The following is a 20,660-nucleotide window of genomic DNA, read 5'->3' on the forward strand; positions in this document are numbered from 1 at the left end:
ATCTCTAGTCAGCGTGGCTTTAAGGCAGCCCCCTCCTTACGTTGTTTCGCTCGGCGCTCACAGGAGAGAGATTCTCGTGGTCGCTGAGCAAGAGCGTTAAGTGTCCTCTGCCGGCGTGTTGGGACGCGTGGGTCGTAAGAAATGCGAATGTTGACACTGCTGCAAGAACGGCCTGGACAACATTTTGCAGGATGTGGCGAGAGTGTGTCGGGGACGTCCTGGTGGTGGGCGGTTCCCGAAGACTGTACACGTGACCTAAACTACAGTGATTGGACGTTTTTAATCTAACTTAATTCTCCAACCAGGGACCTAGGGGCAAGGGACCCCTTTAAAAGGAGCCGCAGTGCTCATTTTTCAGTACCGAAATCTCTTTGATCACCATGTAAATAAATCTCTGCTAAGTTTCTCTCTTCCTCGACCCGTCTCTGCATCGGCGTCAATCCCGATGCCCGAGTGCCTGCAGCTCGACTTCTGACTTGGTTTTTCGCTACCGGATGAGTCCGCTACCGGAGCAGACACAACGCAACAAGGGTCAAATATATTAACCGTAAAAAAGCATGTGACCGACGCTGTATCCGGGATCATTCAACGCAGACCTTAGGTAGATTGAGACACACTTATCTGTTATGTCCATGACCAAGTTAAGGGGCTAATATGCTTTACCTCAATTTGATTTACAACTGGTTTCTTAATATTTCATCTGCTTCGTGTCATTGCTCTGCTTTCATTGTTTGCTTAATGCATCACAAGGGTGCTTTGCTGGAATCAGGCTTGCCCTGGCCACACATGAGAAATAATTTTTTACCTTACAAAAATGCTATAAGTATTAAATCCTATTCATGTCATGTTCTATTGGAGTACGAAAATTAGGACCAAGTAGAAAAGGAAACGAAGGGGTCGACATTTTTTTTTAAGTTTACAATGCTCTTAATGACATTTGGGACCATGGCAAGAGCAATCACTACTTAAGTTTATACTAGAAAAGAAGTATCACGAACAGATGAGATTAATATTTATACAAGAACTGTTAATAAAACCTTCTAGGAAGCTTAAATGCACATAGCAAAATAAGCATGCACAAACTGATATCGCAAAAGCACCGAGTGATGTCACCATTCACATCAGTATGTCACTTGAAAATCGCCGGATGCTTTTACTGAGCATTGAAGTAGAACGTCGTTGTTTATACAACCGACACAGCACTAGTCTATTGAAAACTTGTTATTTACACTTATCCCAGGGGACAGAAATATGCTACACTAAGAATATATTTTCTTGGCTCTTTGGAATACACATTTATGCGGAATATATATTACACAGGTCCCTACGACAGCAGGAATGGGAACCTGCCAGTTAGCGCTGCGGTTCGGGAACATTTCAATACCGCTAGTGTGAGGCCAGTTCCGCTCGTGAAAGTGATGGGAGGTCGGGATGTAGCAATTATTTTCAAGTGCGCCGCTTCCCAAGCATCGGCGGGTCACTGCGCTGGCTGAAGTAGTGGCCCCCCATGAGTGAATGTTAGATTGACTTTTTAGCCCGGTCATTGTGTCAGCAATATGCTGATTTTTATTACTGTGTTAGCGTAAGAAAGTCTCCCATTAAAAAAATAAAGTTTAATGGGACCGACCGGCAGCAGTTCAAGCAGCGCAGCGAAAAGGTGTACGAAATGCAGTTTGGGGCCCTGGGTGACTCCTGGGAGTGTGCCTGCCGTGAGGCTCTAAGACTAACGCCCACCGGCCTGCGCTTCAAATAAACACCTTTACACGTGGTGGAGGTGTCTCGGTCGCCGTCCCGGTCCTCATCCTGGAACCTCAAGGCCGAACTTTACTCGCCCCGGCCGCCATGTCAGTCGGTCCATGCCAACCATCGCCGCCCATCCCTGCCACCGTCCTCTCTTCCAGGGTGCAGCGTCAGCGTGACCCTTAATTCTGTTCAGTGACACAGACGACCAGGACTTCGATGATGGGCCGGCCTCATACGAGCACGTCAGCGGTTACAATCAGTGGGATGATTCAGTTAAACTGATGAACGTCCTTTTCTGCCTCACGGATGTTCCGAACCGACAGTTTCGCAAGCATGAAGCCGACCTTGCCCCCTGGTCCTCATCTAAGAAGACCTTCGCCGACCTCTACAGCCTTCCCGCCGTGCAGGAACTCCGCGCAGAGAAATGTCTCCGTGCTTAGCTACCGGCAAAGACCTTCACTAGTTATTTTAAGGATGTCGTTGACTTATGCAAGCATGCCAACCCATCCATAAAAGATACTGCCAAAATTAACCGCATGGTTAAAGCGATGGCCTATGACGCTTTCCAGATGCTTCTGGTGAAGAACCCTTGCTCCGTCGCTTCCGTTATCCAGCTTTGCCAAAGCTACGAGGAGTTACGACAGCAACTCGGTTCTGCGCAGCAGTCCGGCGGGCCTGTCGAGGTCTTGCTGGCTTGATCCTTGGTGCATCGTCTTTTGTGTAGCCCCTTTTCATGCAGCTCGTTAAATACTTTATTTGTGAAGAAGTTGCTTGCCAGCTTTCTCTGCTGCATCACATTCACTGGCCCCTTTGCCCTACTCCCCACCTAGCACCGTCCCTCGCGCCGACTATCTGCCGTGCTATTCAGGAGCAGGTCTCTGCTCCTGCAGGTCACCGCGCAGCGAAGACGTATAAGAAGTGCAGTCGGGAACCTCAGTCGGTTGTTAAGTAACACTGCACGTGTTTTATGTTGCTATGTACTTGCTTTCATCGCCGGCCTTTTATCCCCTCGTCTTGTTCTTTTTTCAGTTGTTATTTTGTATTTCCTTCTTCCTTCCCCTCTTCCATATTATGGGGGGTTATTCTTGTAGTAACGCTCAAAGGGCTAGAAGCAGTTGTCGCTCTCTAGCACCCGCGTGCCATCCCTAGCAGTCAGAGCTGTGACCCCCAACCCGCGGTGCGGTGAGTCGCAACCACGGCGGGTTCGGGCCAGAGGGGACAAACACGAGTATGCTACTCGGAGGAGCGTTTATTGCTCCCGAGCAATACAGTGCAGCAGCAACAATACAACCGCCGTAACGAGGGAGAGGGTTCCGCTCGCGTACGGGGGTGAAAAGCACAAAGGAAAGAACGCACGCAAAAATGTGGGGGAAGTAGGTTCCGCTCACCTCGCGTGGTTCCTCGCTCACGGCCCGCGGCGGTCAAGTCACACACGGTGGCCGGGCGATAAGGGCAGCGGTCTCCTTGGCAGATCTCTGATCCGTGCGTGTGCACGGCTCCCACCCGAAGACAAGCGAGCCTCGGGAGAAACGCGTCTCCTCCCGGGCTGTGGAGAGGAGGTCTCTCCGTTGTAAGAGAGGAAAGAGGGAAAGTCTCCGCGGCGGCATCGCGGCGGGGAGCGAAAGGAAGCGGGGGTGGCGAGAGTGCCCTCCTTCGCAAAACCTCCCGAACGGCGCGCGCATAGCATCGCGTGATAATTACGCGCGGCCGTTACAATGGGGCAGGGGATTCATGTGTATCCCCACAATATCTATAGTATATATTCTGATAACCTTCCCAATAAAAAATCAGTCGTGAGGAGCGCTCGTGTCCTGTCTTCACCGTTTCTGTGTCTTGTTCTTCGCGCTACGTTTTTCAAAGATGAAACCTGAAGGGCGCCTATGAGTGTGTCTGTCGTGATGCTCTTCGACCATCGCCCACTGACTTCAGTTCAGTTCAGTTTATTACCTTAAAGACCCCTCACGGGTATTAGATAAGGGGTAGGTTATATAGAAAAATAAGTACAATGGTTGCCATGTTGGTTCAACATATAAAATGATCTGTTACTGCTTTGGAAAAGTTGGATGGGCAAGTGATAGCAGCGATGCTGTGGGAAAGGCCTTTCCAATCTAACGCTGCTCGGGGGAAGAAGGAGGCAGCGAACGTGGTCGTATGGGTCCGAGGCCGGGCAACTTGAAGAATATGACCAGTGCGATACGATATGCGAGCTGGTGATGTGATATAGCCTGCGTAGTCGTGGGTGCTGTAAAAGAACTACGAATAAACACCTTTACAAAAGAAATGATTTCTTCGCCGGCGATGGCTGTTTGCTGAAGTTCCCTCAGAGTGAGGAGATGAAGCCGCCTCGAACTCTCGGCATCAGCATTTTCCTTAACCGCAGAGCTGCGCGCATGACATTCCGCCGCTCCAGTATTCAGTGAGTTGTCGTAATCTTTATTCATGGCAACTGCACAACTTGGGCTTTTTACTTACAGTCAATGTGAAATAAGCTTTGTATTCGATTTATCATTGCATTCCTGATGGACTGCCCATCTTGAAGGGTGAAAATCATCTGGTCGAAAACACAGCAAAAATGCTCATTAACCTATTAAGCTTGGATTTACGACGCGTCCCATAGTTAATACGAAAAAGAAATCTAATTGCTCTGGTCCCTGAGTTTCCTGAGCGTCACGCGCATTTGAGCATTTACATTGCCCACACCATAGGCCTATTTTTCTCATCTAACATGGTACAAAAAAAAATGAAATTTTGCCGCAATAATTATAATTTATCATCTGCTACAATTAGGGCAAGAAGTTGTAGAGTTATTTTCTTGTCCTGATTTAGGAGGGGGCTCACAAACAACAGTGATTATCGCAAAATAATTTTTTAACCTTCTTTAATATGGCCGTTCAGGTTTCAGCCATGTAACTGCGTCAGTTTTAGTAGATGAGGGGTCCTTCCCAGCACAATTACGTATCGCTCGACGCATTGCAGAAATATATATGCACAAGAAGAGTAAAAGAAATTGATTATCATGAAAAATGTCTAAACCATTGATACCTTGCAATACTTTACAGCTCTTCATGCTCTATTTTTGGGATAGCTAACTTTTGTATTGTAATTATTGCAACATTTATAAAGAGAGAAACTAAAGACTGCATTTCAAAGGCTCACGGAGTTTCTCTCAGGTCGCCTGATTAGAAGGCTTTGTACTTATTACAATTGCCCTTTTCAGCAAACTGGTGTCCGGTGCTTGAAGCTTCAAAAAAACATTTGACAATCTGGAAATTTGGGCGGAACATTTCCTCTCTTTTTTTTTCTTGTTTTACCTACAGGAATACTTTCTTGACATCTGAAAACATTTTCATTGTGACTGTTTTGAAGAATTTTCATTTACAGTGGCCCGAAATTGACTTCAGCTCTAAATGTGCGATTAATTACGGGTCGGCTGTTCATGTAGCTTACAAGTAAAACGTGGGCGGAAGAGAGAAAACTATCTACTCAAAGTTGTTCTCGGCTTTTTGAGCGCAGAGTTCCTATCTATTTCATCTCTCTTCCACGGGTCAGAAAGGCGGATGAGCATTGCTTCAGCTGGCTGCAGTTTTAAAATCACCTTTTATCTCCCTGCAATTGTTCCTTTAGTGTTCGTAATTCTTGTTCTAGATAAGTCACTCTTTCAGCCACAGACTGTGCTAGTGCTCTTTCGCTGCCCATTTGTTCTTCTCTGCAACGATTGAATTCCTTTAGAGCCAATCTAATGTCTCTTATACCCTCATGAGCAGTTTTTTTCAGCGCAGCGATTTCAGCTAGTTGTTTGTCTTTAAGTTTGCTGTTTTCACTTATGATCGCCTCTGAGCGGCACAACCTTTCCATGATTTCCATTAGTCCATTTTGTTCGGGTGAAGTACTAGGAAGACCATCTTGGTGAACAGCAGCGAGCTCGGCGACTGTTCCCCTCAAGGCGTCCTGCTCGCTCGATGCCTTCTGCAAGGCGTCCTTGACGTCTCGCAGAGCCGTTTTTATCACGTCCAGCTCACTTCTCGGAATCGCACTTCCAGGATCTGACAAAACTCGACTCAGTGCCTTCTGACTGCAGCGGGACTCCAAGTGGGCAACCATGTCTCTTCGAAGCACTGAAGCAGCACACTTGGAGCAGCGCGTTGAATGGTAATCACACGTCGTATGAAAGTGGCTGATCATTGTCGAGACGTTGCCGACCGCTTCACAGCCCTTCTCTTTGTTCCAGCAGCGGACCTGCGATGAATCAAAAAGCATGGCATTTGTCTTAAAACATCCCGACTTGTTTCTTAGAACACTGGTTAGGGAAGCGGCATGCACTAGGCGTGACTACTTCTTTTGTTATACGAAGCAATATGCGCAGACTGGTTTGGTAGAAAACTTAAATTATGTTCCAGTTCAATAAATTTTACCCAAGTTTCGTTTGCAAAGTTACACACAACTTTTAAGGCATAATTAGATAGGGGGCTTCTTAGGATGACACCTCGTAGATTTGTCATATGTATGCTTTCAAGACAGTTTAGACCCGGCGCTCACTGAGACAAAAAGTGGGGAGCCACTTAGTTTGAACTTGGCCTTTTCCTTGGCTTGGAGTTAGCATGCTCGGCTCGCCACCAATCGAACATAGGTTCGATTAAAGCCCTTTGGCCAACCAATTTTTCTTTTAATCGAAATTGCTTGGCTCTGACGTCACTCTCCATGGAATAATCAGGATTTTTCTGTCACAACAACGAAAATCACCGCAGTTCAGGCCGAAAAAGACCCTTATATCTGTCGCGTTAAAAATATGTACAGCTAGGATTAACGCCATAGCGTATGAATCATACACAGCTGTGCTAGCTTTGGATTAGCCATATAGCACTGAAATCTGCCGTAGAGCCACCCACAGGTTTCGCACTTCTCCGCCCCACTCATCGTCACTGTCATCGCCTGCCCTGTTTTCAATGCTCCTTTATCGCGATACCGGCAAGGGTCCGGTGTTGCAGAAATGTCGCCGTCGTCGTCGGCGTCGGTCATGAGCGAAAAATTCCCTAAGGAGCAACATAAGGGGCAGGCGGACTACCAGGTCTCGCGACCTTCTAACGTCATAGCAACCGCCCTTCTTGATTTTGAGTAAACTGCCCACCATGGAAAGTGGCACATATATTACTGACTGGTTTCGAGAGGGTGGTTAGAAATAGCAACAAGTGTTTTACAAGCCCCACCGGTGGCAGCACCTGCCATCGCAGGGCAGTGGCGCATCGCTTGATCGCTGTACCTCTGCGCCAGAACTCAAAGCAACCTATGAATGTAAAGTAGAGAATGTCTAATTACGCATATACGGGCATTAACCGATCAACTTTTAAACGCTGGACTGTAGGCAACGTTAAAAAAGCGGAAATTCTTATTGAAAATTCACATATGCTCTTTAAATTAACCGTGAAAAAAAATGGCTGAGGCTTAACTTGGTTAAGCCTGGAGAATGCGAAGCATCATCGTGCCGCGTAATTTGGAGGCGCACAACCGCAGCGACGGCGCGAGGTGGGCCCCCGTATCTCCACTGCCGTGACGTCATCGTGTCACGTGGTGTGGCATCATTGTGTCACGTGATTTGGAGGCGCACAACCACAGCGACGGCGCGAGGTGGGCCCCCGTTTCTCTACTTTCGTGACGTCATCGTGCCACGTGGTGTGACGTCATGTATCACGTGATTAGGAGGCGCATAACCACGGTGAAGGGCTGAAGTGGTAGCTAAAGTAGTATGCTTCGCATATAAAAAACTGCAGCTGCATTTACAATAACTAAGCATGTTTTTTTTCTTCCCTTTTCCACCTCTAAAACATTGGGCTTTCCGATATACGAGGTCTGTTAGAAAAGTATCCGACCTTTGGCCGAAGAAAAAAAAACTGGCATAACTGGAACGTTAGAAACCTAATAACCTTCAAAGTAGTCTCCTTGGGGCTCCATATACATCTCCCAGCGGTGCTGCCATTGTTGTAAGTATTCCGAAAAGGCCCTTTTAGGAATGGAATTTAGCTCTGCTGTCGTTGCAGCCATAATGTCCTTTCTTTTCTGAAATTGCGCTCCTTTCAATGGCCTCTTGATTTTAGGAAACAGCCAGAAGTCGTAGGGAGACATATCAGGAGAGTAAGGAGCCTGTTGAACTACAGGAGTCTGGTTTTTCGCCAGAAAAGTCTGAATCAAATGCGAGGAATGTGCAGGAGCACTGGCGCGATGGGTGCGCCAATTTCCTGTTGACCTCAGCTCCGGGTTCTTGCGCCGCACATCATCACGTAGGCAACGGAGGACATCCCTGTAGTACTGTTTAGTCATTCTTTGACCCTGTGGAGTGCGTACTCGTGGTGTGCCACACAGAGGGAGTCAAAAAAGCAGTCAGCATCACTTTGACATTGCTGCGCACTTGTCGGGCCTTCTTTGGTCTTGGTGACGTGGAATGCGTCCTTTGTGACGACTGGGAATTGGTTTCCTGGTCGTACCCGTACGCCCAAGACTCGTCACTAGTGATTACGGCGTCGGTGAAGTCAGGGTAACTGTTTGTGGAATCCAGCATCTCCTGTGAGACTTCAACACGAAGTTGCTTTTTCTCCACCGTCAGCAGCTTCGGCACGAATTTCGCCGCAACTCTCTCCATGGCCAAATCTTCGGTGATAATGGAATTTGCAGAAAAATTGCTGATATCCACCTCTTCCGCAATTTCTCGGATAGTCACACAACAGTCCCGCATCACCACAGCGTTCACTTCGGCAATTACCTAGTAATTTAGGCATGTTGATGGCCGACCGGAGCGTGGCTCTCTCTCCACAGATGTGCGGCCGTCTTTAAACCAGTTGCACCACTGCTTAATCTTTGTGCTGCTCATAGCATCATCACCGAAAGCCGTCTGAACATTTCGAATGGTTTCCACTTGGCTATCGCCAAGTTTCTGGCAAAATTAGAGGTAGTAGCGCTGCTCCTCTCGCTCCGACGAGAGCACTGCGCACTGCCTCACTCAAACGCTGCTTCCCGGCGACTGACGCTATCGGCAGGCGGGAAAAAATTCGTGCATGCGCACGAGGGTTCATGGTCGGCTGCTGTAAGCGCGCTTGTTTGATATCCATCAGGTGTTCGCAAAAAAAAATAATGTCGGATACTTTTCTAACAGACCTCGTACAACGTACCAATTTAGTCTGAAACAGCTTTTAAGAGCTGTATTGTATGAAGTTATTCTTGCTATCTGGAGACACCCTCATAGCTGCCTGGAATCTCTTCGCAAATTGTAGACAGCAAATTATAGACAACTGGCCCCGCCGCGGTGGCTCAGTGGTTATGGCGCTCGAACCCGAAAGACGCGGGTTCGATCCCGGCCGCGGCGGCCGGATTTCGATGAAGGCGAAATTCTAGAGGCCCGTGTACTGTGCGATGTCAGTGCACGTTAAAGAACCCCAGGTGGTCGAAATTTACGGAGCCCTTCACTACGGCGTCTCTCATAGCCTGAGTTGCTTTGGGACGTTAAACCCCAATAAACCAAACCAACAACTGACCAATTGCTTTACTTAGTTAATCACAACCCTTATACAGTATTCAAAGACATACGAATATGAATGCCAGTATATTTTGAAGTGAAATAAAAATTTGCGTTTCATATGTTCAAATACTGGAAAATTGACACGTGCAGTGTAAGCACTATCGCCTCACATCGTTTTAGAAGGAGCTTAGCTGTCCCCTCGAGATTTTGTTTCTTTCTCAATCTTTCCATTGTTGTTTTCTCTTTCATCCCTCTGAGTGCACAACTGTAAAATGCCTATTTGGGGGGGTGGCCTCCTCATAGAAAGTAAATAAATAATAAAAAATAAAGAGGAGGCCCTCAGGGCGGCCTACTTCCACGGTGACCACCCTCAGGGCTGTTACCGTGCTAGCTGTGTTCTGGTTGCGCATTCCTCAGCTTTACCCACAACCTCATAAGCCACTTGCACACCCATTGTCTCCCGCCCTCTCTATTCTGTGGCATTGCTCTGAGGTTATAGTGCTCCGCTGCTGACCCGAAAGACGCGGTTTCGATCCGTGCCGGGCGGTCGCATTTCAATGAAGGCGAAATGCTAGAGGCCCGTGTACTGCGATGTCAGCGCATGGCAAAGAAGCCCAGGTGGTCGATGTTTTCCGGAGCCATCCACTACGCACTCCCCCACAGCCCTAGTCGCTTTGGCACGTTAAGCACTATAAACCTAACGAAACGTTTCGCATTTGCTCTCTCCCTCCTCTCCTTCAAGCGTGAGGAGAGCTTTCATCTATTCCCTTTCAACCTGCAAACATACGTAACGACTGCGTACCTCTCTCCACTTGCCACTTGCCAATCTTGGAATTTGGTCATCTCCTGCCACTGTTAGAAGGTGACAACTGAATTCTTACAAGTAAGCAAATTTAAAATGTTCCATTTATTTCATTTCAATAAATTAAATTCATTCACTAAGGAATTGAGTCATACGGCTGACGCTGCAGTTTCCACGGTAGAACGGAATGATATGCGGCTAAATCAAGGCTACCACCACTATTACTGTAAAAACGCCTCTATGAATAGAATATGCTTTCCTTCTGCGCATGACCAGCGCAGCTATTCGTACTTTTGCTGTCTGTGGTAAAATAAGGATAACCCACCGCCATCTGTCCGGAGTGCGCTCAGACTACTTATTCGAAACGCCCAAGTTTTAGAAGTGGAAAATGGAAGGAAAAAAAAAACATGCTTAGTCATTGTAAGTGCAGCTGCAGTTTTTTTTTTTAGAAAGCATATATGTATTGTCAATAAGACTTTTCGCTTTCTTAACGTTGCTTACAGTGCAGCGTTTAAAAGTTGATCGGTTAATGCCCGTGGTTTGGTTTGGTTTATGGGGTTCAATGTCCTAAAGCGACTCAGGCTACGAGGAACGCCGTACTGAAGGGCTCCGGAAATTTCGACCACCTGGGGTTCTTTAACTTGCGCTGACATCGCACAGTACACGGGCCTCTAGAATTTCTCCTCAAAAGAAATTCTAGCCGCCGCGGCCGGGATCGAACCGGCGTCTTTCGGGTCAGCAGCCGAGCACCATAACCACTGAGCCACCGCGGCGGCGGTTAATGCCCGTATATGCGTAATTAGACATTCTCTACTTTACATTCATAGGTTCCTTGGAGTTCTGGCGCAGAGGTACAGCGATCAAGCGATGCGCCACTGCCCTGCGATGGCAGGTGCTGCCACCGGTGGGGCTTGTAAAACACTTGTTGCTATTTCTAACCACCCTCTCGGTCACATGACCTCTCTCGACAAATCAGGCAGTTTCCTTTCGGTAATTAGCACGGTTTTGGAGTGTGACAACTCTTGGGCCGTCTCATAAATGCTAAATTTCACATTACATGCATAATATCTTTGAGCATGTTTATTACCGATTTTTTCCAGATAGAAGGTAATTTCTGAAGCTTTTATCGCTGTCACATATCTGATAAAATTATTGGTTTGGTTTGGTTTATAGGGGCTTAACGTACCAAAGCGACTCAGGTCATGAGGGACCCCGCAGTGGAGGGCTCCGGAAATTTCGACCACCTGGGGTTTTTTAACGCGCACTGACATGGACAAGTACACGAGCCTCTAACATTTCGCCTCCATCTAAATTCGAGTGCCGCGCCCGGGATCGAACCCGCATCATTCGAGTCATCAGCCGAACGCTATAACCACTGAGCCACCACGGCGGCTATCTCAAAAAATTTTCCAAGCGCGCCGTTACTTCGATATTTTTAATTGAGCCCGCGTACATTCTACGTGCGCGAAAAGCTCTCATTATTTATATTACAAAATTTAGGTTCAATTACGTTCCGCTCAAGGCCCTTTGTCTCAAAATGTCAGTATCGAATGTACATTTCAGCGGAACACATTCGCAATTTAAGTAAACTGAAGCCTTTTGGCTGACCTCGATCAGAGCAATCCTTCAGAAACTGCGTTTCGTCAACTGCACTTCTTATATTTTATTCTTTTTTTGCACACTTCGTAATTTTTATATCCTCGACCCACATGGTTTCCGTGGTTAAGTAGCCCGAGCATATACATGAACCGCTTTTGTGCGTACTTTTTCCAGCACTGAGTGAAGGTGTTTTTTTTTTTAAATTTGGTTGGGTAATTTCATTTTATTTATCACAAACCTGGTTGCATGCTTCGCATACGCGCTAATGCTCAAGATAAGGCCGCCTGCGCAAAATACACATTCCAGCGCTAAAGTATGAGTTAAGATTTAAAAAAAAGAGCTGGTAAATATATCACAGTTCACTTGTTTACCGCCTACCTGTACCTTTCAGCTTCAGGGAAATATACCCACGCATTTCGAAACTTAGCATGGGTTATTGGGTCACAAAAGATAGAAAACGATGAGAAAAGTAGTTACCCTATGTGAGCACGCAGAAATACAGCTAGGGCTTACATGTGTTCCGGACTAACTGTAAGTGAACACCGGGTATGATGCAACACCACAAAAGCATAAAAAAAGATCACTGTGATTGTTACATGAGTCGCTCATTTGAATGGCTAAGGAAATGCCAAAGTGATAACCACATAGCCCCGATCAGCATGTATACGTATTTTCCTCTTGGCGGTTCGAAGCACGGTTCTGGTCAGAGTCATTTCTGTTTCGCACACCTGGAAGGAACTAAAAGTTTAAGGGCTGCATAACTGCATTATGCGATCACAATGCGTTAGAATTTGAAGCCTTTATGCAAATTCTAGCCATCTGTGAATCTGCAAAATTCCTGGGCGGACTTAGCCTACTTGTCGCAATATCTTACAAGTCGATTCAATTGCAGAAGGTACACGATTCATCGGATGAAATCACAGCTTGACGTCTTATGCCAAACGAGGAACAATCTTAACTGGTCACGAAACTTATTCGTCATTCTTCTTCGCTATTATTTCCCTTTTCTACTTTCTGTAACCATTTTGATATTCGCCGACTTATTCCTCGTCTTGTACAGTTTTGCTCAGTCATTCCTATCAGAGCTTTGTTATTATCCATTTTACAGTGATTTTTTTTTAACCGATAACTTTTTTTACTGCACGGTAGGGGTTGTTTCCGTGCTGGAGACCTTCCGGCCTCTCCTCCACTACGTTATATGTCCAGAGCTCCACTTCACCATCCGCCCACTGTAACAGGTGGCTATTCAGTGTGCATAACCTTGCATACGCCGAACCAGACGGGCGCTCACATTGGGACTTGTATTGCTAATGGAATAAAATTGAGACCAACACCGTGTTTCATATTGCTACGGATCTTTGTACCTTTTGTCATTACACGCTCAAAGCCGCAGGAACTCGGCTTCATCATTTGCTTGTGACACGAGGTGCGATCAGACTTAAGTGGAATGATCGCAGCTACGCGCAACGGCGTCTATTTAGCTGGACGTTGTTGTAACTACTCAGGCGCCTTTTTCAGACGGTTTCTGCCCAGCTTTAAATTGAATGCAGCCGTGAGTAGCAGGCATTCTGTTCGACAATTGTCGAGCATGGTTGTTGCTACTGCGCCGCCGAGGGCTTCGGTATTTCCCTTTTTGTACTAAGGGGGGGGGGGGGGGGGGGCGAAGGTCAGAGTTTTTTTTTGGAAAACCTGTTCGCTGTTTTCCTGACTGCCGGAGTGCAGCCACCACTAGGGGACACTATAGGGAGCTCTCACACGCCTGAGTGGCATGGGAGTCCGTTAGAGCCGTCATCTCCTATGGGGCGCAGTTTGCTCATCACGCCATTCGATGACTACTTTCCATGCAGGGCATTCAATAGTAAGATACAACCTAAAAAAAAAACAGGAGTTGCTAACGTCCGTAGCGTAGTGTATTACCCCGCTGGCCAATCAGAGTAGTAAACAAAATCATCGTTTTAATGTTTCATTATATTAAACTAGCCAGGTGACAAAATTTTAGGGCTTATAATTTTGTTCCCTGTTACTAGCTTCTTGTTTAGGTAACAAGGAAGGTTTTAGCAACGGAATACTTTTTTTAATGTCGTGGAGGGATTCCATGCAGCGCTCCCGAATCTGGGCGGAGCTTCGCTGCAAACTAAAATTGTATCCCACTATAGGCTCTCCAGTTTGAGTGACCATTTTCGAGGAATTGTAGGACACCTTCCAGGTTATCGAACTAGGTGAGAAGCTTTTATCTTTCGGAGAGAACACCCATTTCATTGAGTGGTTAGATCTTGGGGGGTGGTAAGTGCAGCACCGGAAGACGCATATATTGTAACTTAGAGATTTATTGATAATTGTGTGGCAAGCTTTGTCGTACCCCACACGGAAGTATTCGCCAGCTATTAACTAGCGGCGGCTCATGGCTACACGGTCCCGGCCGCGGCGGCTGGAATTTCTTTGGAGGAGAAATTCTAGAGGCCCGTGTACTGTGCGATGTCAGTGCACGTTAAAGAACCCCAGGTGGTCGAAATTTCCGGAGCCCTCCACTACGGCGTCTCTCATAGCCTTAGTCGCTTTGGGACGTTAAACCACATAAACCAACCAATCATGGCTACACTATGCAAAAGCGATAAATATTTACAATGCTCTGTTCACACAATTTGTCTGCGCCACGCTCCCGGCTGGTAGCCCCCTACCGAAGGTATATCCGGCATGCTCATCTTAAGATCGTTTGCCAAAACATCTACTTCGGTATGAGTTTCCACACTTTAATATATTCCGGGATGTACTCGGCTTCTTTCAAAGAAGGAATGACCTCACAGCTCAACTGTGAATTCAAAGTGCTCTGAAAACGTTTGTTTTCATGTATACCTATCAGAGCTTTTAATCGAGGTGGCCACTGCAGTGCAATCGCATCTCGCTTACGTCCAAGATCGACGCTGGTCTATACGGAACCTGAGCTGCATTATCCGAATGGTGGATAGATGGTTAGGTTTAGCTTTATGGGGGTTTAACTACCCAAAGCGACTCAAGCTATGAGGATTGCCGTAGTGAAGGGCTCCGGCAATTTCGACCAACTGGTGATCTTCAAAGGACCTTTTTAATCGTTGTACACGGGCCCCTAGATTTTTCCCTCCATCGAAATTCGACCGCTGCGGCCAGAAGCCAAAGGAGTGTCCCCTTTGAAACGGCAAGGTGGCCGTGGCCACCATGCTCATTTTTGTTTTCTTTATTTTTACTTTCAACGGTGCAGCCAATTGGTCTAAACATTTCCTTTTTCTTTAAATATATTTTCAGTTCTACGTTTATGACCTCATATCAGCTCTGCTTTTGAGTCGGGAATCTTCGAATCGCTTTTTGCGAACTTCCACCGCAGATTCGTTCACATGACCTCTTATCTCTCTAACCGTAGGGCATCAAGGAGGGTGACAATGCCTGAATGAAAATCCGGATGGATGCCATCACATTCGAGTATTAGTTGTTCAGTTGTTTCTTCAGATTTACCCCACGCAGGAATTGTGTCACGTTCTTTTTGTAGCTGCGCGTTCTAAGGCGCCCTGACCTAGTTTCAAATATTAGAGCATTTCATCGATTTACCATAGAACGAGTCCATTCTCATATGCATTTTCTAATTCCAGTAAAGTTCTACACTCTGCTTGTTCAAATGAATTAATCCAGTTTGTATCTTCGCGTTTTCCTCTCGTTTAAAGATCGTTATTTCTCCGTCCTTGTGTCGTGCATACTTATTGGTTAGCTTCCAAGTCATTTTAGGCCATTATAAGTCGACGCACTTTTGGATATGTATTTAGAAACCTCAGCAGCGCGCCTGTTATGTCCAATTTCATGAGGCATTCATTACATATTATTATAGTATGTCTTCCCGAGCTCTCCATGATGCCCAGCCCAACTCCCCTGTAGCCTCATTTTTGTTTTGGCCATGAGAACTTCTTGTTAATCTTGCAACACTTCTCTTATTTACTTCTAATCTCGACGGAACTTCTGCCCTTAAGCACAAAGCCGCATTCCGGCTCCGGCACCATTATTCCTTTCCAAATTCCTCCAGTACTTCATATTTCCTGAAAAATGCCCTCTTTATTAGATTCTTTGGATTCCAGAATAGATGTAAGCATGAAGTATTTTGTAGCACCAGACCGCGCCATGGTCATGCAGTCTAGGTCATGCAGAGGAAAAGCACTTCTGCAGGTGACTTTGCTCAAGCGCCGAACGATCCAGAGACGCACTTGCACTGGACCACTTTCGTTTCGCCGCCATCATTGTTCTTCATGGACGCCCCGCACCTTTTCGTTGTTTAGTCGCTTCCGTGCCAACAATGTTACAGCTTGCCAAGAAGAAACGCAGTCCAAGCCTTGATATCACGGTGAAAATGATGATGCAACGTAAAATCAGTGAAATGCGACGACAGTAAAATGAAATGAGTTGCTGGGTGAAAACCAATACAATTTAGCTTGTATTTAGTTTGTGCATCGAGATGTCCTTCTCATCATGTGTTTTGTTGCAAACCTTCCAAGCGTTTAGCGTTAAAGCACTGCCACTCTTGCGTTGCTCTGACCACGCCATTGCGTTTACGGGTCAGTGACTCGTTCCACCGGCAAAGAACTTGTATCCGCCTCATGCGAGCCGTACATGCATGGGGGTCGCAGGCATGTATACATGCGAGGCGGCCGGATGCTGAAATTACGGCGGTTTACGATTCGTTTGATATCACCCGTTTGGGGCATTTTTTCGTACTTCGCAAATCGGGATGTTTTTTCCGGGGATGTATGTTCCGGGGGCCTTTGTTCCGGGGACGTATCTTCCGGGGATGTTTTTTCTGGGGACATTTTTTCCGGCTCCCGTAGGCGACAGGCGGCAGCCGCGCCGCGCCATCTGTTGGAGCGCAGCTGTAGCGGTTGCTAGGCTACGGCGACTGAAGGTCGTTTGGTAGCCGCCCCGCCAGAAGCATACGCCACAAGCCGAGCTGGGTTCCAGGAGTGTTGCTTTGGCAACAAAAAACGTTCTTAGGCTGACTATACTGCTGCGGATGGTCGCAGCGCTGTACCCACGCCTTCGTAGTTTCGGAGTGGCTTACTACAGTCGTATATAAAGTCGTATAAGGCAGAGGCGTCTTATTGACGTCATACTTGCAGTGGCCTCATAATAAGCCTTACAGATGCACGATACCTGCAATGCACCTGCCGAAGGCACGCTAACTGTTATTCTCGAAAGCGTAAACTGTGGAAATGTGAATGAAACCCATATGCAATGTCAGTCGCAGACGATAGTAAGCTAGTGCGCATATGAGGCGCAAGAAAACCATTTGTGCCCCCCCCCCCCAGGTACATTTTCATTGGTTTCTCTTGACACACATTGCATGTTATAAAATACAACGCGCCAAGTTCAACCAAACTGGGCAGATTGTTAACATGCGGGCGTAGTTTTTCGAAACAGAAAAACAAATTTTGAATAAGTTTACTGCGCATAGCGCGTGTAGTGCGCGGAAGTCCATTGGAATGTTGACCCTGTACATTGGCGCGAAGCTTGTTGCTTCAGAGCGTTTTTTTTTTTTTTACAGCGTGCACATAATTTGCTTGCAAATGCTACCCGCGTTCTCAGCCAAACTGGAGCAAGAACAAAAATGGTACAATTTTAACGTAGTTAAAACGAGTACACATGCGAAAGCATGTGTTTAGCCTTATTGGCACTTGGTTTTGCTTTGCTGTTGTATCAGCCCGTCTGGCGGCGATATCACACTCAGGTTAAGCTCAGATCAAGGCTAAGTTGATGAGGTCTGTTCGCGCCGCAGATGGAAATTGACGAAAATGACGACGTGCAATGCGCCTTGCGAGTGTGTGCTGCAGTTTAACACAATGTGTGGCCGTCTTTGGCGATAACATAGTGCTCTCGTGCAGTGGCCAGTGAAGCTGATCCGTTGGCACCGCCGCAGATTCAAATGACTGATGCGGAAATATTTATATATTTTGTTTATTAGTTATTAATACTCAAGGCCCCAGCGATACCCGGTCTTTTTCAGCTTTGTCGTGAAGCAGCGCTTTCGCTATAAAAAAGGTTTAGGTTCATGGGGTTTAACGTCCCAAAGCGACTGAGGTTATGAGAGACGCCGTAGTGAAGGGCTCCGGAAATTTCGACCACCTGGGGTTCTTTAACGTGCACTGACATCGCACAGTACACGGGCCTCTAGAATTTCTCCTCCAAAGAAATTCCAGCCGCCGCGGCCGGGATCGAACCCGCGTCTTTCGGGTCAGCAGCCGAGCACCATAACCGCTGAGCCACCGCGGCGGCCCGCTATAAAAAAAAAAAAAAAAAAAAAACACGACAGAAGTTTTACTTCGTAACCCGTAGAGCAGCATCAACGATGGCATATACCCCGTAGTGCTGCGGCAGCATTGCCGGTTTTGATGTTGATAAACATCTCTTAACCACCGAAGTTTATAAATATCGTTATAAATATAAATAAAACGGATCTTCTGCTCTGCCATATGATGTGATTGCTCATTTCAAAACAAGATGGCGCTGGGTGTCAGATTTATGCGCGCCCTCTGGGCGGCGCAGGTTCTTATAGAATAATATAGAAACACATTAACTTCCAGGAATGAGAATTCGCTACAAGTAAATGAAACTCCTACTTTCAGCAGAATCGCTACTGGTGTGAGCAGCACCTTTCTGCCGGCGGATGCCCTCGTATCGAAGAAGGGGTGGAAGGCTACCGAGGCAAATAGTGCGAAGCCTTCCAGTACAGTCGAGCGCGATTTGAAGGTTATCGCGCGAGCGTCGACCAGGCTAGCACTCCAGGCACCTGGCGGACGGTTTTGGAACAGGAAATATCATGATTTCGCACTCTTCTCCCCCTCGTTCGCTGTTCCATACAACAACCATCACCCCCGCGACAAACCGACCGCCCTTTCTCTTTATTATAAGCTTTCCATTTGTTGCGATAAAATGTGCACTTGGTTACCTCGTATCTTCGCGGGCGATAACAAAATTGGTGGGAAAGATCTGGTAAAGCCAGTGCTTCCCACGTCTTGATTTTAACGACATTGAAGTTGGAAAAAAAAATACCAACGCAGCATCGCCTCGTCATATCGCCTTTGTTCACCAGATAATACCGAAGAATACGTCGTGCGCACTACGATCACTGCCTGTTCGCAGAACCCCCCCTCCCCCCTCGAAAAAAAGGAACTGATAGCCCAGCAGGGAGTGACGGCTGCTGAAGGAACAGCAAAAAGAGTGAGGGAAGCTGGCCTGATACTTCCCTCGCCTCGGCACAGAATTCTGGGCCATGGCGCTGTGCACGTTCCCGGTCGACGCCCGCGCGATAACCTTCAAATCGCGCTCGACTGTACATCCAACTGGTCCACCCATTCGCCGTCTGTTCCAAGGAACTGATAGTCCAACGATATAAAATTAGCTATTGCACTAGCGGAGTCATGTTCAGTCGTGGGTAACAAAGATTAGCACACGTGACGGAACACCAGAGCGCCGGAATGACAACGCGTGGCGCTGCGGGTGGCGAAGAGGCTTATAACGAGAGTGCCGGGTCGTTCCCATTCCACAGTATTAGGGAGGTTCAGCGGACTGCCACGGACCGCAAAATTACTGGCTAAAAGCAGCGCTATCATCTATTGTTCCTGCGAGTTCCTTTTCCCAACCATCGCGACATAAAAAAACAGTAATAAAAAGAAGCCACATTTGCTCTTGATAACCGAGCCAAAATAAATGCCGCAAGCACAGTCACGTAGGGTCGGCACTTCAACGCTCGGGCGGTGCACGCTTGATAAAGCATACTTCCTGCCATCCCCCCCCCCCCCCCCCTAAGCTGCAAACAAGGAAACGGCCCGTTAGGCAGGTCTGCGTACCACAGCGCCGCGTGGTGAGATATACGAATTCTGATCGCCAATGATCTGTGCTAATATTTTTCGCTCGCGACTGTACGCGCAGGCTGTCAGCGTCATAATACTGTTCTCCGTCTGACGGAACAAAGCTGTTAATTATCGCGAAATTCCGGGAAAGTAAACTGCTGGTCTCCGGGAAAGTAAACTGCTGTAAAAAGATTGTCCCAACGTGCTAAAAAGCACTCGTTTTACCTCTTTCTTCATGACTTTCTCGGCTGAAAGCTCCCGCCAGTCCTCTTGGCCTTCCAGGCAAACTTGTCCGTCGAGCACACAGATTCCTCCTCTAGCTTTGCACTGCTCGAAGCAAGGCTCGCAAAGAACACAACGACATGGCAGAAAGCAATTCCTTTTTGGCACACACTTGCAAGCGCTGCACACTACAATTTCGGGAAGGGCCTTGACGAAGCGAAAAGGTATCCAGTCAATTTCTTCAGAGAAGCCAAAGAGAACTTGCGAATCGTCGCTTTGAAACATAGTAAATGGAGTTCGAACCGATTAGTTGGCGACTACAGCAACGGAAACGGCACACGTTATCCTCACGGTCTGCGTGCATCTGCCAGGCTCTGATAGGAACCGGCGCGGCGCAACGGTCAACATTCATCTCACCCTTTATCGCCCATCCGGCTGGCAACAAAAGCGTTCTTACCGGCAGCCGATAAAGCGCTATATATACTGGCTTTGCAAACTACCCTATCTCTTTCTTGCTCAATTCAGCGTCCGCCAAGTGGCCTGTCGTGAGTTTCTGCTCTTCAACAGCGCAAATTTTCCTGAGCAGGCGTGAACGTTGATTGGCGTTACGCTCGGACAGTACTTCTCGGCGTCAGTAAAACCCCTTGATAATGTGAAGTACCGCAAACCTTAGAGCTTTGTCGCCGCCGCGCGAACTCCTCGCTTCCTCCTCGCCTCTGCGCTGCCGAGCCGCGGGCGTTGGCTGGAAGCCAGGTTTCGCTTCACGCCGATTGGTCTCCCTGTTGTTGCCCATAGAAACGCGGGCGGTTGGTGTTTTTGCTCAGTATTTTGTTTTCTTGGCGCGCCATTTTTCGTCCAGCCGGGTTTCGCTTCACGCCGATTGGTCTCCTTGCCTTTGCCCATGAAAACACGCGTCGGTTCTGATTTTGCT

General features: G+C 47.3%; 1 protein-coding gene across 1 annotated transcript; it reads right to left on the reverse strand.

Moving 5' to 3' along the window:
- Positions 1-4,135: 4,135 nt before the first annotated feature.
- LOC149328887 (uncharacterized) lies at positions 4,136-20,014 on the reverse strand. Its single transcript, XM_089561984.1, has 2 exons — positions 19,733-20,014; positions 4,136-5,979 (listed from the first exon to the last, which is right to left on the reverse strand). Exons 1-2 carry the CDS (start codon positions 20,012-20,014, stop codon positions 5,335-5,337), a joined length of 927 nt encoding a protein of 308 aa, XP_089418110.1. The 3' UTR covers positions 4,136-5,334.
- Positions 20,015-20,660: the final 646 nt, after the last annotated feature.

The sequence above is a fragment of the Amblyomma mixtum genome, chromosome 9, assembly GCF_055824585.1.
Source record: "Amblyomma mixtum isolate Tamu chromosome 9, ASM5582458v1, whole genome shotgun sequence".
In the NCBI taxonomy this organism is placed as follows: domain Eukaryota; kingdom Metazoa; phylum Arthropoda; class Arachnida; order Ixodida; family Ixodidae; genus Amblyomma; species Amblyomma mixtum.

Coding starts and splice junctions, on each gene's coding strand:
- LOC149328887 (XM_089561984.1), bottom strand. CDS start 20,014: ATGTTTCAAAGCGACGATTCGCAAGTTCTCTTTGGCTTCTCTGAAGAA. Junction 5,980..19,732: donor AGAAAGTCATGAAGAAAGAG/GTAAAACGAGTG, acceptor GATTCATCGCAG/GTCCGCTGCTGGAACAAAGA.